This window comes from Volvox carteri, assembly GCF_000143455.1.
Source record: "Volvox carteri f. nagariensis unplaced genomic scaffold VOLCAscaffold_12, whole genome shotgun sequence".
Lineage (NCBI taxonomy): Eukaryota > Viridiplantae > Chlorophyta > Chlorophyceae > Chlamydomonadales > Volvocaceae > Volvox > Volvox carteri.
Genome location: NW_003307555.1, coordinates 1,127,792 through 1,139,291, shown reverse-complemented (window position 1 = coordinate 1,139,291; position 11,500 = coordinate 1,127,792). Strand labels below are relative to the sequence as shown.

Below are 11,500 nucleotides of genomic sequence, written 5' to 3'. Positions count from 1 at the left end.
CCGCCACCAGCGGCGCCGTCCTCTGCGCCACCGCCGGCGACGGCGTGCGGGTCACATCCCCCCGCCGCCGCCGCGGCCGCCGCCACGAGTTGCTGCCGTCTCTGTCGTTCTGCAGCCCTCCGCTGCTGCTGTACTTGCTTCTCCCGCTTCCGAAACTGCCCCGATAGAAAAGGTAGGGACGGAGGTGGTGGCGACGTATGAAGATGGCGAACAAGGGCGAAAGATGAAAGTCGGGACAGGAAACCACACGGCACGAAGGGCGAAGAAAAGGTCGTACACCACACACACCCAAAACACGCGACCAACATAGAAGGATACGGAATGGTGGCCCCAGGGATTGGTGTGGGGGGAAGAAAGTTTGTGGTTTGTAGTGCCTACGGGGCGTGTATGGGGCCCGACGCGGAAGGGAGGGACAGGGCTAGAGCCTGTGCTGAAGGGCGCTGTAGCCAAGCGAACATGACCGTGCAGAACTTTCCGAGCAGCCGTCGTTAGGGGGGTGGGGAGAGCGCCACCACCATACACCTGGTACACGCACACACACACACATACACATAATCACACACACAAACCTTCACCTTCACCTCCCCTCCCTTTGCCGCACTTACCTCAGCATCGGCATGGTACTTCTGAACTTGAAGCTTCTCCAGAGCGTCCTGTGAGGAAGTGGAGGAGGAAGAGGAAGTGGAGGAGGAAGTGGAGGAGGAAGTGGAGGAGGAAGAGGAAGTGGAGGAGGAAGAGGAGGAAGAGGAAGTGGAGGAAGAGGAAGTGGAGGAGGAGGAAGTGGAGGAGGAAGAGGAAGTGGAGGAGGAAGAGGAGGAGGAAGTGGAGGAAGAGGAAGTGGAGGAGTAGGAAGGTGAGAACACGCGGGAGACACCGGAAACGGTCAGTCGGTCGGTCTCGGAACCAACGAAACAAACAAACTCCAACGAACAACTCCAGATGCAACTCCCCTCCCTTCGCCCCTCCCCCCAAATTGCCAGAACCCCCGCCTTCCCTCAGCCCGCGGGCCCCTTGGTGACATCAGGCACACAGGCGGGTAAGACTTAGCCATCAGATCTCTGCCACTAACCGAAGTACCTACCTAACCACCGCAGCCACCACTATAACTACCCAACTACCCAACCACCTGTCGGTTGCTGATTTCGGAGCGGGTCCCGTCGCATCCCGCCGCGTCGTTACACAGCGTGGCCAGGAGCCTTAGGTGGAAGTGTGCGGGCTGGGCGTAGAAAGGCGCGTCACGCAGTACGAGAGCGGCCTGAGGCGCCCCGGGGAATAGCGGGTGTGGATGTGGGGCGAGTGGGTGTGGGGGGAAGATTAAGGGAATTAAAGGGCAGCAGCACCACTACCACTACCACTACCACGACGTGCAATATCCAGGAAATTAACATGCGTTGGATCGCTACGCCGGCTGGGTTAAGGGGGGGGACAGGGGAAGACGAACCACGAACGAGTGAAGCTGCTGCCCAGGGTTAAAAGGGGGGGAGGGCGGGAATAAGGAGGTCACCTGCGAGTGGCGTCAGGTGATGTGGATGGAGGGGGCGGGCAGGGGGGCAGTTAGAGGCAGGCAGGCAGGTTAATCCCCCGTTGCCCCAACCCGTTGGACAGCCTGCTCTTACGACACGTGCCGTAATGCCGTACCTTTACGGCCATGGTATCGTCCGGCAGCAGTGCCACCCGCTTGTCCGCCAACTCTTCAGGACTGAGAGTCACGTGGGACCTGTACGGCGGGGTTTGGGGGGTGGGGAGAGGGGAGAAAAAAAGGGGGGAAAAACACACGTGGTTTGAAACTCACTTAAAACCCAAATAACCAATTTCCGACACGTGCCGAAGCCGCAACGGCCAACGTCCAGAGCAATGACGCAGCTGCCGAGAGAAGGGAGGAGAAGAGAAGTGTTAGACAGATCCTCATGGGGGGGTGGGGGTGGGTGGGAAGACGAACCACGAACGAGTAAAGATAATGCCACGAATGGACTGATACGCCAGAATTATGAAAAAAGGAACTAGCCAGTCGCGACTTGCCGCGACTAGTCGCGACACAACGGCCCCACTGGTCCCCACCTGGACAGCAGCAGGTACCTCCTCAGCAGCTCAGGCCAGCAGCCCGGAGCCGACAGCAGCCGGAGCCACCGCTTCAGCCGCCCGGCCAATGCAGGGCCACCCGTGCGGATCTGCGGGTGGGGAAAAGGAGGGAGGTGTGTGGATCGGGGTTGGGGAGCGAGGATGGGGAGCGAGGGTGGGGAGCGAGGATGGGGAGCAAGGATGGTGGGTGGTAGACAGGGTGAAGATTCGGTGTTTGGGGTTCGGTCCGCCTGTGCATGTAGAGTTTATGTAATAGCCCTCGGGACACCGTTCACATAAACATACAGACATATACGCATGCATACAAACATACATACATACGTGCGCACATGATCACCCGAGTAACCGCATCCGTCAGCATTTCACTTCTCACATATAAAACACAAACACAAGGACACCCCCCCTTCCTCTCCCCTTCCCTCCCTCTCCCCTTCCCTCCCTCTCCCCCCCTAGAGCCGAGCTGTCCGAGCCACCATGCAGTTACCCCCCGCATCGTTCTGGATCCCCACAGCAGTCTTTTGAAGTCGAAAGTTGATCATTTGCTTCTTGCACATGAACCCTTCTTCCCCCCTGCTTCTCCTCTCTTCTCCCTCCCGCCCTCTCCCTCTCTGTCTCCTTGTTCCTTTGTCACACACACAATCACTCACCCACTGAGAGATGAGGAACTTCAACAACGTCGTGTATAGCTCCTCAAGCACACCTCCGCTGTCCAGAGGCCAACAGGCGGCATGCTGCAGACACCGCAGCGGTGACGGCGCCGTCGCGCCGCCGCTGGCCATGCCCGCCAGCACAGCCGCGGCGGCGGCGGCCGCCTGCGTGGCGGTGCCGGCGCTAGCGCCCGGTGGCGGCGGCGGCAGCCCCAGCACAGTGGGGGGCACTCCACACAGGCGCCCAAACAGCGACACAAACTCCGACACGGCCAGGGCGTCCATCAACGAAGCAACCGCCTCAGGACCCGTTACAAGGATCTAAACAGGGCGGGCAGGCGGCGGCAGCGGCGGCGGCGGCAGCAGAGCAAGAGCATAAAGACGTGGAGGAGGAGTACAAGGAGAGAGCAACGGCGCCCGGGGGAGGGGAAAAGGCGAACCACGAACGAGTGAAGCTGCTGCCAAGGAAATAGGGGGGGAAAGGTGGGCGGGGTCGTGTGCTGTGAAAGGAAAACAAAAACGTCAGCTGTGCCGACATGTCCTGAGCTGCAGTGGGGATCCAAGGAGATGGTGCGGTGGGGTTGGCGAGGGTGCGGCGGCGGAGCGGAAAGAAAGGGAAGAAGCTCCTGCGGCGTACTTGCAACATCAGGGATTTCTCGACGTTTTTACGATCGGAGACGTGATCAGATTCAAACATCATAGGAGAAGGAGGAGGAGGCAGAGGGAAACGGCAAACCATCCGTTTCAACACAACACAACACAACACACACTCATACAGGATTTAACGGAGGTGTTTTTTTTGCTAGACTGGCGACTATGAGAAGAAAAGAAACCGAAAAACAAACCGAAGCCGGGGAGGACGACACAAAAGAAGGGGCCCGGCAGAAGCAGAAAAAAGAAGACGCGGCGGCAGAGGCGGCAGCAGCCATCCCCAACCATCTTCCCGTGTACCCCCCTTCCTAGTGAACAGGCGCCCTGGACTTCCACTTTCCCGCTCACTCTGCAGGTGGGAGGGCCCCGGATGGCCAATGCCAGCCGCTGACGCCTCTCCTTCGCCTCCGCCAACATCTCCACAGCCGTCTTGAGGCGGTGTCGTCCCCCGCCGCCAGCTCCCAGACCCCAACCGCTGCTGACACCGGAGGGGCCGGACGGCCCTCCGGGCGACATCCCGCCGCCGCTAGGGATAATGGCGGCGGCGCCCACGGGGGTTACTGCCGCGGACGCCGCTGCCGCCGCCGCCGCTGAAGCTGTGGCCATCAGAGGCGGCGGCGTTGGCGTTGGCGTTGGAAAGGCCGCCACCGGCGGAACGGCACCGACGAAACCTAACGGAACGCCAAACGTCGCCGTCAGCGCGCCTGGTGGCTGTACTTGCTGTTGCTGTTGCTGTTGCTGTAGTTGTTGTTGTTGTTGTTGTTGAAGGTGCTGTTGCTGCTGTTGCAGGGCAGCTTTTTCTGTGAGCTCCTCAATAAGCACTTCCAGACGAGCCGCCTGTGGGGCATGTGTGTGTTTGCGCGGGGGGTGAGAGGGATGTCATACGATGGTAATAATGATGATGGTAATGATGATAGTAAATGATGGCTATGAGATGATGATGATGAGGAGGATGATGATGATGGTGATGATGACGGTAATGGTGATGATAATGAAAATGATGATGATGATGATGACGACGGTAATGGTGATGATAATGATGATGCAAAAAACAAAGGATCAACAGCTGCCCACACGCCCAAAGCCCAGGGGGGGGGTAAGGGAGAACAGAAGGAGAGGAAGCCGCGGTCTGGTGGTGCGGTGCTGGTTCTGTGGGACGTTTTTTTTGGGAAGTGGGGGCGACTGAAAGACTTGAAAACGTGTGCGGGATGTACGAGTCCACCAGAACCCTTTCCATCCCTAACGCCACAATCCCTGGAGCATGATGAAAACGCATGGATCGATTCAACACGCAACATAACTTTTCAAACATTCCCTTCCTAGGGAGGGATCAGAACCATTCCCTTCCGTAAACGCCACACCTGCCACAACTCCAACCGGGCCGGTCATTTCTGAGCCTGGGCCTTGCTCCTACGAGGCAATGCCGACGCTGTTTTCGCCTTCCAAAAACCCTTTGAACCACCGCTCCCCACCACAATCGCCACCATGTCGCCATCATGACCAAACGCTGGGCCCCAGATCTCCCTCCCTCCCTTCCCCACCTCCTCTAAATCATCGTCCACCACATCCAGGTCGTCGAGACCGCGAGCCCGCCAACGCAGCCGCTCGCGCTCCTGCGAGACAGACCCATGGGTCACTTGGTCAATTAGTGGAATGAACTAAAGTAGGCCAGACCTATATGTAAGGTAGGCTGTCATATGCCAGCGAAAGGGTTAGACCATACAACTTGGGGTCAGAACTAGTTGATCAACGTAATATGCTCAGGTGGACAGACCCGTGGGTCATTCACTCGCTCTGTCGGTACAGCCCAGGGGCGAGACACACACATATACACACATACACGCTCAAGTTCCACCGCAGACTGGAACATGGTCGGTACTTAGGACAATCGGTTCAGCTTCATGGTGCAGCTGTGCATCAAATCAGCACATTACACAAGTCCTCTAAAACCCCTCGTTATTATAGCGCAACAACGCCAGGGTCCCATCCATCCATCCATCCGCACACACACGCACCCTCTCCGCCCGTGCCTCAGCCCGTAGCCGCTCCCGTTCCTCCCGCTCCGCCGCCCGTTGCGCCGCCCGAGCAGCCAGGTAAGCCGCCTTGTCTGCGGGGTCAGCCCACCGCATGTTGCGACGAAGGGCGCCGAGGGCCTCCGCGCCTAGGCCAGCACCGCCAGCGGCGGCGGCGCCGCCGCCGCCGGCGGCCGCGGCGCCGCTTAGGCCCAGCGCCGATTGCGGCGGCGGGACACACAACGCCCCGGCAGCGCCTCCGTTGGTCCCGGAAAGCTCTAATCGCTCGGCACATCTGCATGGCAGGACCGGAATAAAAACATGAAACTCCCTTCGCCGAATTTTTGAATTTGAATTTCAGCAAAGTGGGGTTCCCTCCCCCCCCTAAATCATCACCCCAATTCCCCTTCCGCCTGCTTTCCCCTTCCACGGGTCCCCTGACAGATCTTTGCCTCGTACCTCGGGCAAGCCCAGTCCAGCAACCGTAGCTCCTCGTACTCCTGTACATATAGCATGGTACGAATACAACACCGACAGCGCGTACGAATATAATGTCTGGGGAAAGGAAAAACGTCCAGCTAGGAATACTGGCGCCGTCGTGTGCTAAGTCTTCGTTGCTTTGTTGATTTGCTGCAACTCTATTGCTGCAACTCTATTGCCAAATTAATACTTATACATAAACCTCATCCGAGCCCGAATGCTATTACCTGCTCCGATTTATATTCTTTCGTGCTTTTACCGGTGTGGCCAATAATCTATCAATATCATGGACAATAGCACAACTTGCATAAGCTCATGGTGCAGGAATTGCCACGCACCCCGCCCGGGGGCCCCCTCCTGCTCTGCAGTCGCTATGGCCCCTCAGCCCCTTCCGCTGCTCTCCTCCCGAGAAGATTACGAGCCTGATAGTTTAGAACTGCTGCTCTCCTCCCGGGAATCTCCTCCCTCCCCGCGTCCCCTCACTCCACGCTACGGCCCTTCCCTTCCCTACCCCCCCCAACACCCCCCCCAAACCCACCATCTCCAGACACGTCAGGTGGTAGGCCCTGGGGCAGTAGTCGCAGAGGCACAGGGGGGAGAGCTCCTCATGGTACGTCTTGTGACACACGCTGCACAGCGAGTTGTTGCGCAGGAAGGGCTCCTGCCGCCGCAGCGGTAGCTGCTCGAATCGGGGGTCGGGGGGGGCTGGCAGGACCAGGACAAGGGCAGGGACAGCGGCGGGGACAGCGGCGTGGCGTACAGGAGGGAAGGGTTTGGTAATCCGGGAGTCAAAGTCCACAAAATGGGTTTCATGTCAAGGAGGGTGGGGATACCGCTTCAGGGCTCAGTGACAAGCCCGAACCAGGTGGCGCCAAGTCTGATGTCGAGCTGCTGATGTGCGCTTAATAACAAGGGTGGCCATGACAAAAGGCCACCCAACAAAAGGCCCCACGAGCCCACTTCCTAACATTACATCGGATGCGGAATACATGTGCAAGAGGCGCTAACCGCCCGCACCACCAATGGCGCCCGAAACGCTGTCGGCGTTCAGCTCAGTGTACTTCAAACTTGACTTGTAGGGGTCGAATGGGTTCCTAGCGAAATTTAATGATATGGGTCTCGGGCTCTGGTACTGAGTATTCCCTGCAGGAGTGCAAGGTACCTGGCAAGCTGTGGATATCAGAGGCGGATGCCAAGAACGCCAATTTTTTGCCACGGCCCCGTCCGCCTGCCGTACTAGGTTCCGGAGCTGTCCAGCCGCCGCTGCCGCCAGCCGCGCCACCCACAGGAGGTGAAGGTGAAGCAGCAGCAGCAGCAGCAGCAGCCGCAGGAGCAGCAGCAGCGGCGCCGCCGCCGCGACCCCGTCCTCGCCCGCGGCCACGCCCGCGCCCCGTCGCCTGAGCGGCGCCGCCGCCGTGCTGCGACGCGGTTGCTGCTGCCGCAGCGGCGGCGGTCGCACTAGGGTCAAGCAGTACGGTACCACCAGCTCCAAGCGGAAATCCAGCTGCCGCCAACGCTGCCGCTGCCGTCGCCCCGCCCGTACCCGCCCCGGCCAGTAGCTGAGCACCTTGCGCTAGGAGCGCCTGCGCCGCCGCTGAACCTGGCCCCGGCCCGGCCCCAGACGCGGCGGCAGCTCGAACAGCCAGTGCGGCTGCCGTCGCCGGATCAAATCCTGCCGCACGCAACTGCTGCTGTAGCAGCAGCGCCGCAGCGGCTGCCGCAGCAGTGGCAGCGTTTGGGGTCGCCGCCGGAAGAGCCGCCGCCACCGTGCCGCCACCGCTGCCGGCGGCATCCATACCAGCAGCCGGGCCGCCATTGGAGGCAGCGGCGGCGGCGCAGCCGCCGCCGTCTGAAGCCCTGTGCGAGTCCGCTGCCGATGACGTTGGCTTGACGTACACCTCAGCAATCCTGCCGCCGCCGCCGCCGCCGCCACCGATGCCATCCACGTTGGCCATTTCGGCGTCGTTAAACCGGCCAGAACAGTGTGCTGCTGCTGCTGCAGCCGCTGCTGCCATGGATGACGAAGACGGCTTTAGCTGCTGTTGCTGCTGCTTCTGGCGCACAAACAATTGGTGCTCCCGAATAGCCGCCTCCGCGCATCCGCGAACATATTGATTGTACGACTGGCGGCTTCCGTACCAGTAGTTCCCGCCAAATTGCTGCTTGGCCTTTTCCGGATCGATGTGAGCGGTGAGCTTCGCTATGACCTGAGGCAGGCGTCGCGGCAGACCAGGTCGCATTACGGGTAATAAAACACACACACGCGGATTACAGGGGCCCCGTCCAGAATTCCTAAACCCAAAATGTCGTGCCTCATGTCGCGAAAAACCCAAACCGCTTTTCCCCACGATGGCCGCTTTTTAGCACCATTTCATCGACTCAGTAACACACACAACATGCACACGCAACGTGTCGGAGCCATATAGCCTCATGCGTCCAATGCTGCAGCAACCCCCCTAACCCCCTAACTCCCCCCACCCACTGATCCACAACCGTCTCGCTTCCTTTCCTCACAACGCCCATCTCCCCCGGCCCCCTAGCGTAGTGAATCTCCCAGAGCTTCCCTAGCCTCTCAGTCTTCTCCCTCTATAGCTCGATGACATCCGGGCAATAATAATGACCACGAGACCCCGCATCCCGCACATACTCACTGTCACACACACACTCACACCAACCGCAACCCACCTCCCGCACGTCGACGTTCTGCACCCGCAACAGCTCCCGCAACTGGTCTGGCGCCATGGCCGCCAGCGCCCCAAGGTTCTGCGCTAGCTGCACATCCCGCAGAGACCTGGGGCAGGACGGCAGGGCGGGAGGCAGGACTTAACAGGACACCTCATCATAGAGCCGTAGCCAGAGGCCAGAAGTCACAGCGGCAGAAACAGCCTAAGAATCGTAGCCACAGTAGAGGCATCAGCATCAGCATCAGCAGCAGAAGCGGGAGGTAAGGTCACCACAGTGCTATGAAGGGAAGGGAATCCAATCCCCGAGGGAGATGATGGCCACCACGGTAAAGTGAAGCGACAAAGGGGCAACGTATCGTAATGTGAAGAGCTCAGGCTGATGGCCATGTGGGTGAAAGCGGATTTGGAAATGGTGGGTATGCTGAGCTGCTCAATGGGTAAGCCACAGCAGCAGCCGAGTTGATGTAGCCAGCAGCAGCTAGGCAACACCCCTAGCTTAAAGCCCAGCTGATGGATTGATTGATTGACTGGTTGACTGTCTGCCCAAATGTGAAACCCTAAAGATTGAATGAACACCGACAGGAACATGAAAAGGGTGGCGCGGCCCTGAGCTCGGGGATCACGCTCGGGGCGTTGCTGCCTCCAACATGCCGTACCTTATTGATCTTTGCAGGATGTCGGCATGGTGCATGGCCGCCGCCGCCGCCGCGGCTGCGCCGGAGCCGTCCTCCCCCGCCGCCGCCCCCCCCGGCCTCGCCGCCAGGAGCTCCAGCCGATCGAAAAACGCCGGCAGGCTCCTGAGCTGCTCCGCCGCCGGACCCAGTTGGTACTCGGGCAGCGTCGACGTCAGCTGTACGGCAGTGAGCACCAACGACCGTGTTGTAGCGTCGTCGTCGTCCTCGCCAGCGACGCCTGCGCCGCCGCCGCCCGCACTCGCGGCGGCCGCCGGCTGTGGCGGCGACGCTGCCGCTGCAGCGACAGTACCCCTAGCGCCGGCGCCTGGCGACGTTTGTAGCTGGTACTGTTGCTGGGATTGGCTCGCAACCAACGTGGCCTGCCCACCGCTGCCGCTGCTCATGCTGGGCCCCATGTAGTGCTGTTGTTGTTGTTGCTGCCTCTGCTGTTGCTGCTGAATATGAAGGATTTGCTGCATCAGAACTCCAGAAGGTCGAGAGGGTCCGTCACCACTGCCGCTGCCGCCGGCGGCGGCGGCAGAATGCTGGAGCTGCAAAACAAGCGGCGATGGCGTCGTCGCCGCCGCCGCCGCGGCACCGTACGACGTCGGCGAGTGGCTGCACTGGAGCTCAAGCGGCGGCATTACCCCGCCCCGATGGACGCCAGCCGCCACCGCCGCGCTGCCATCCAGGTGCAAAGTGATCCCTTGTGCACCCTGGACCAATAGGGCCCGCTGGAAGCAAGTTCAAATAGACGGTACGGCAGCATTGGGGTCAATGGTACGGCCCCAAAGCACAAAAAAATAACCGAGCGAGTAGGAAATCTGGGACAAATGAAGCCCTACTGATGCAGAGACAAGGATTTACATTTTGCCCTTATTTCTTTTTGAGGACAATGAAAACGTCACGTTCCTTGCGGTAATAATAGGTACTGTGCAGCGTGTACTCTTTGAAGATTTAGGACAATTATAATATCCGTACGGCATCCTAAAGGTGCGCTGAGCCGTCTGTGTTTCGGGGCTGGTTGCGACGAGGTGACGCGGAAAGAGGCAATCATCAATCGTTTTGGCTGAGCATCGGCATACAGGCTTTTTGGGAGGCCATAGATATCCAGCCAGGGCATGGACCCATGCAGGGAAGTGGGCAAATAACGTGCACCATGCATCAGAATGTTGCATACACATCGATCGTGTGGCTGGAGAATGGTGCCGGGCGTGAAGCATTTTCAAATTATTAGAAGGATCACCCGTTCCGCACAAGTGCGGAGGACGTCCGTAAAAGCCTGGGGCGGGGCATGAACGGAGGCGGGTACCTGGCGGGTAATAGCCGTGCCGCTAATAGTCCTCTCGTTCAGCCTTCCGATCCTGTTACCAAGTATAGTTTCGAAAATGTTTACCTTCTAAAATGATATCTAAAATTGCTACGTCGGTTAGGTGACGCGGCTGCGAGTTCAAGGAGTACTGTACACGTCGGGGTTTGGCCAGGGGAAAGGCGGAAAAGTAGGGATGTAGGAATGCAGGATGCAGACGACGTCCACTATGGAGTAAGGACGCACAGTTTGGCACACATTTGTCGTTGGACTGACTAGCCAGCAAGCGCTTGCAGGCGGGAAGGAAAGGGCACTGGTACATAGCCTGTAGAAAGGGCACGCCGACCCGACCTTCCGAAGTCCCCCAGCATGAGGCCGCAAGAACGCTTGCAAAAGCCCAACCAACACTGACTTTTTTTGACATTTTTCATGGGGTGAGGATTTACTTGGTAAAGAAAATCATGAAGCCGCTGGCGGCACGGGGAACGCGTTTTGGCGATGCCCGTTCTAACTACCGCGCGAGCTTACCGGTTGTGAAGCTGCCAGTCTACTGGGTTCCATCAAGCTGAAATCCTCATCGGAGGCCATTACTAGCCTCCACTCGCGCCAGGGTCAAGGCCGCCTCGTGGAAACGCTGGCCTGCGAGGTGGTTCCCGGCCCGTGGGCTACAATTAAACCTGGTTTAGTTGTTCGAAAGGGTGCCATTCCAGCCCGTCTGGTCATCGTCCACTGACACAAGGTTCTCTGAGACTCTCTGTGCCATGGCGTGTTCCGCGCCTTGTCGCCAACCGAACAGAAGTAGTTTGGAAGTTAAAAACGTGCCTGTCAGCTCTGCCAACCAGCAAGTCCTGCGGACGGCCCCTGGATGTCGTGGTTGATAATGGCCTTGCGTAGTGCTGCTAGTCAGCAGTCACGCTTTACTAGATATGGAGCAATCCTATGTGTTTCGTCAATCATTTTAAAA

General features: G+C 59.1%; 1 protein-coding gene across 1 annotated transcript in view; it reads right to left on the bottom strand.

Annotated features, from left to right (window-relative positions):
• The window catches only part of VOLCADRAFT_89366 (uncharacterized protein), a gene marked incomplete at both ends in the record, with an annotated part of 18,035 nt that extends 6,911 nt beyond the window's left edge, over nt 1-11,124 (bottom strand). The window contains 16 exons of the mRNA XM_002948918.1: nt 606-653; nt 1,127-1,255; nt 1,442-1,504; nt 1,639-1,717; nt 2,059-2,168; nt 2,727-3,047; nt 3,726-4,214; nt 4,919-4,990; nt 5,393-5,684; nt 5,849-5,889; nt 6,408-6,574; nt 6,878-7,012; nt 7,107-8,076; nt 8,555-8,660; nt 9,210-9,961; nt 11,065-11,124. Coding sequence (XP_002948964.1) covers nt 606-653; nt 1,127-1,255; nt 1,442-1,504; nt 1,639-1,717; nt 2,059-2,168; nt 2,727-3,047; nt 3,726-4,214; nt 4,919-4,990; nt 5,393-5,684; nt 5,849-5,889; nt 6,408-6,574; nt 6,878-7,012; nt 7,107-8,076; nt 8,555-8,660; nt 9,210-9,961; nt 11,065-11,124 — 3,834 coding nt within the window. The remainder of the gene's footprint in view (nt 1-605; nt 654-1,126; nt 1,256-1,441; nt 1,505-1,638; nt 1,718-2,058; nt 2,169-2,726; nt 3,048-3,725; nt 4,215-4,918; nt 4,991-5,392; nt 5,685-5,848; nt 5,890-6,407; nt 6,575-6,877; nt 7,013-7,106; nt 8,077-8,554; nt 8,661-9,209; nt 9,962-11,064) is intronic.
• Between the last annotated feature and the right edge of the window lie 376 nt (nt 11,125-11,500).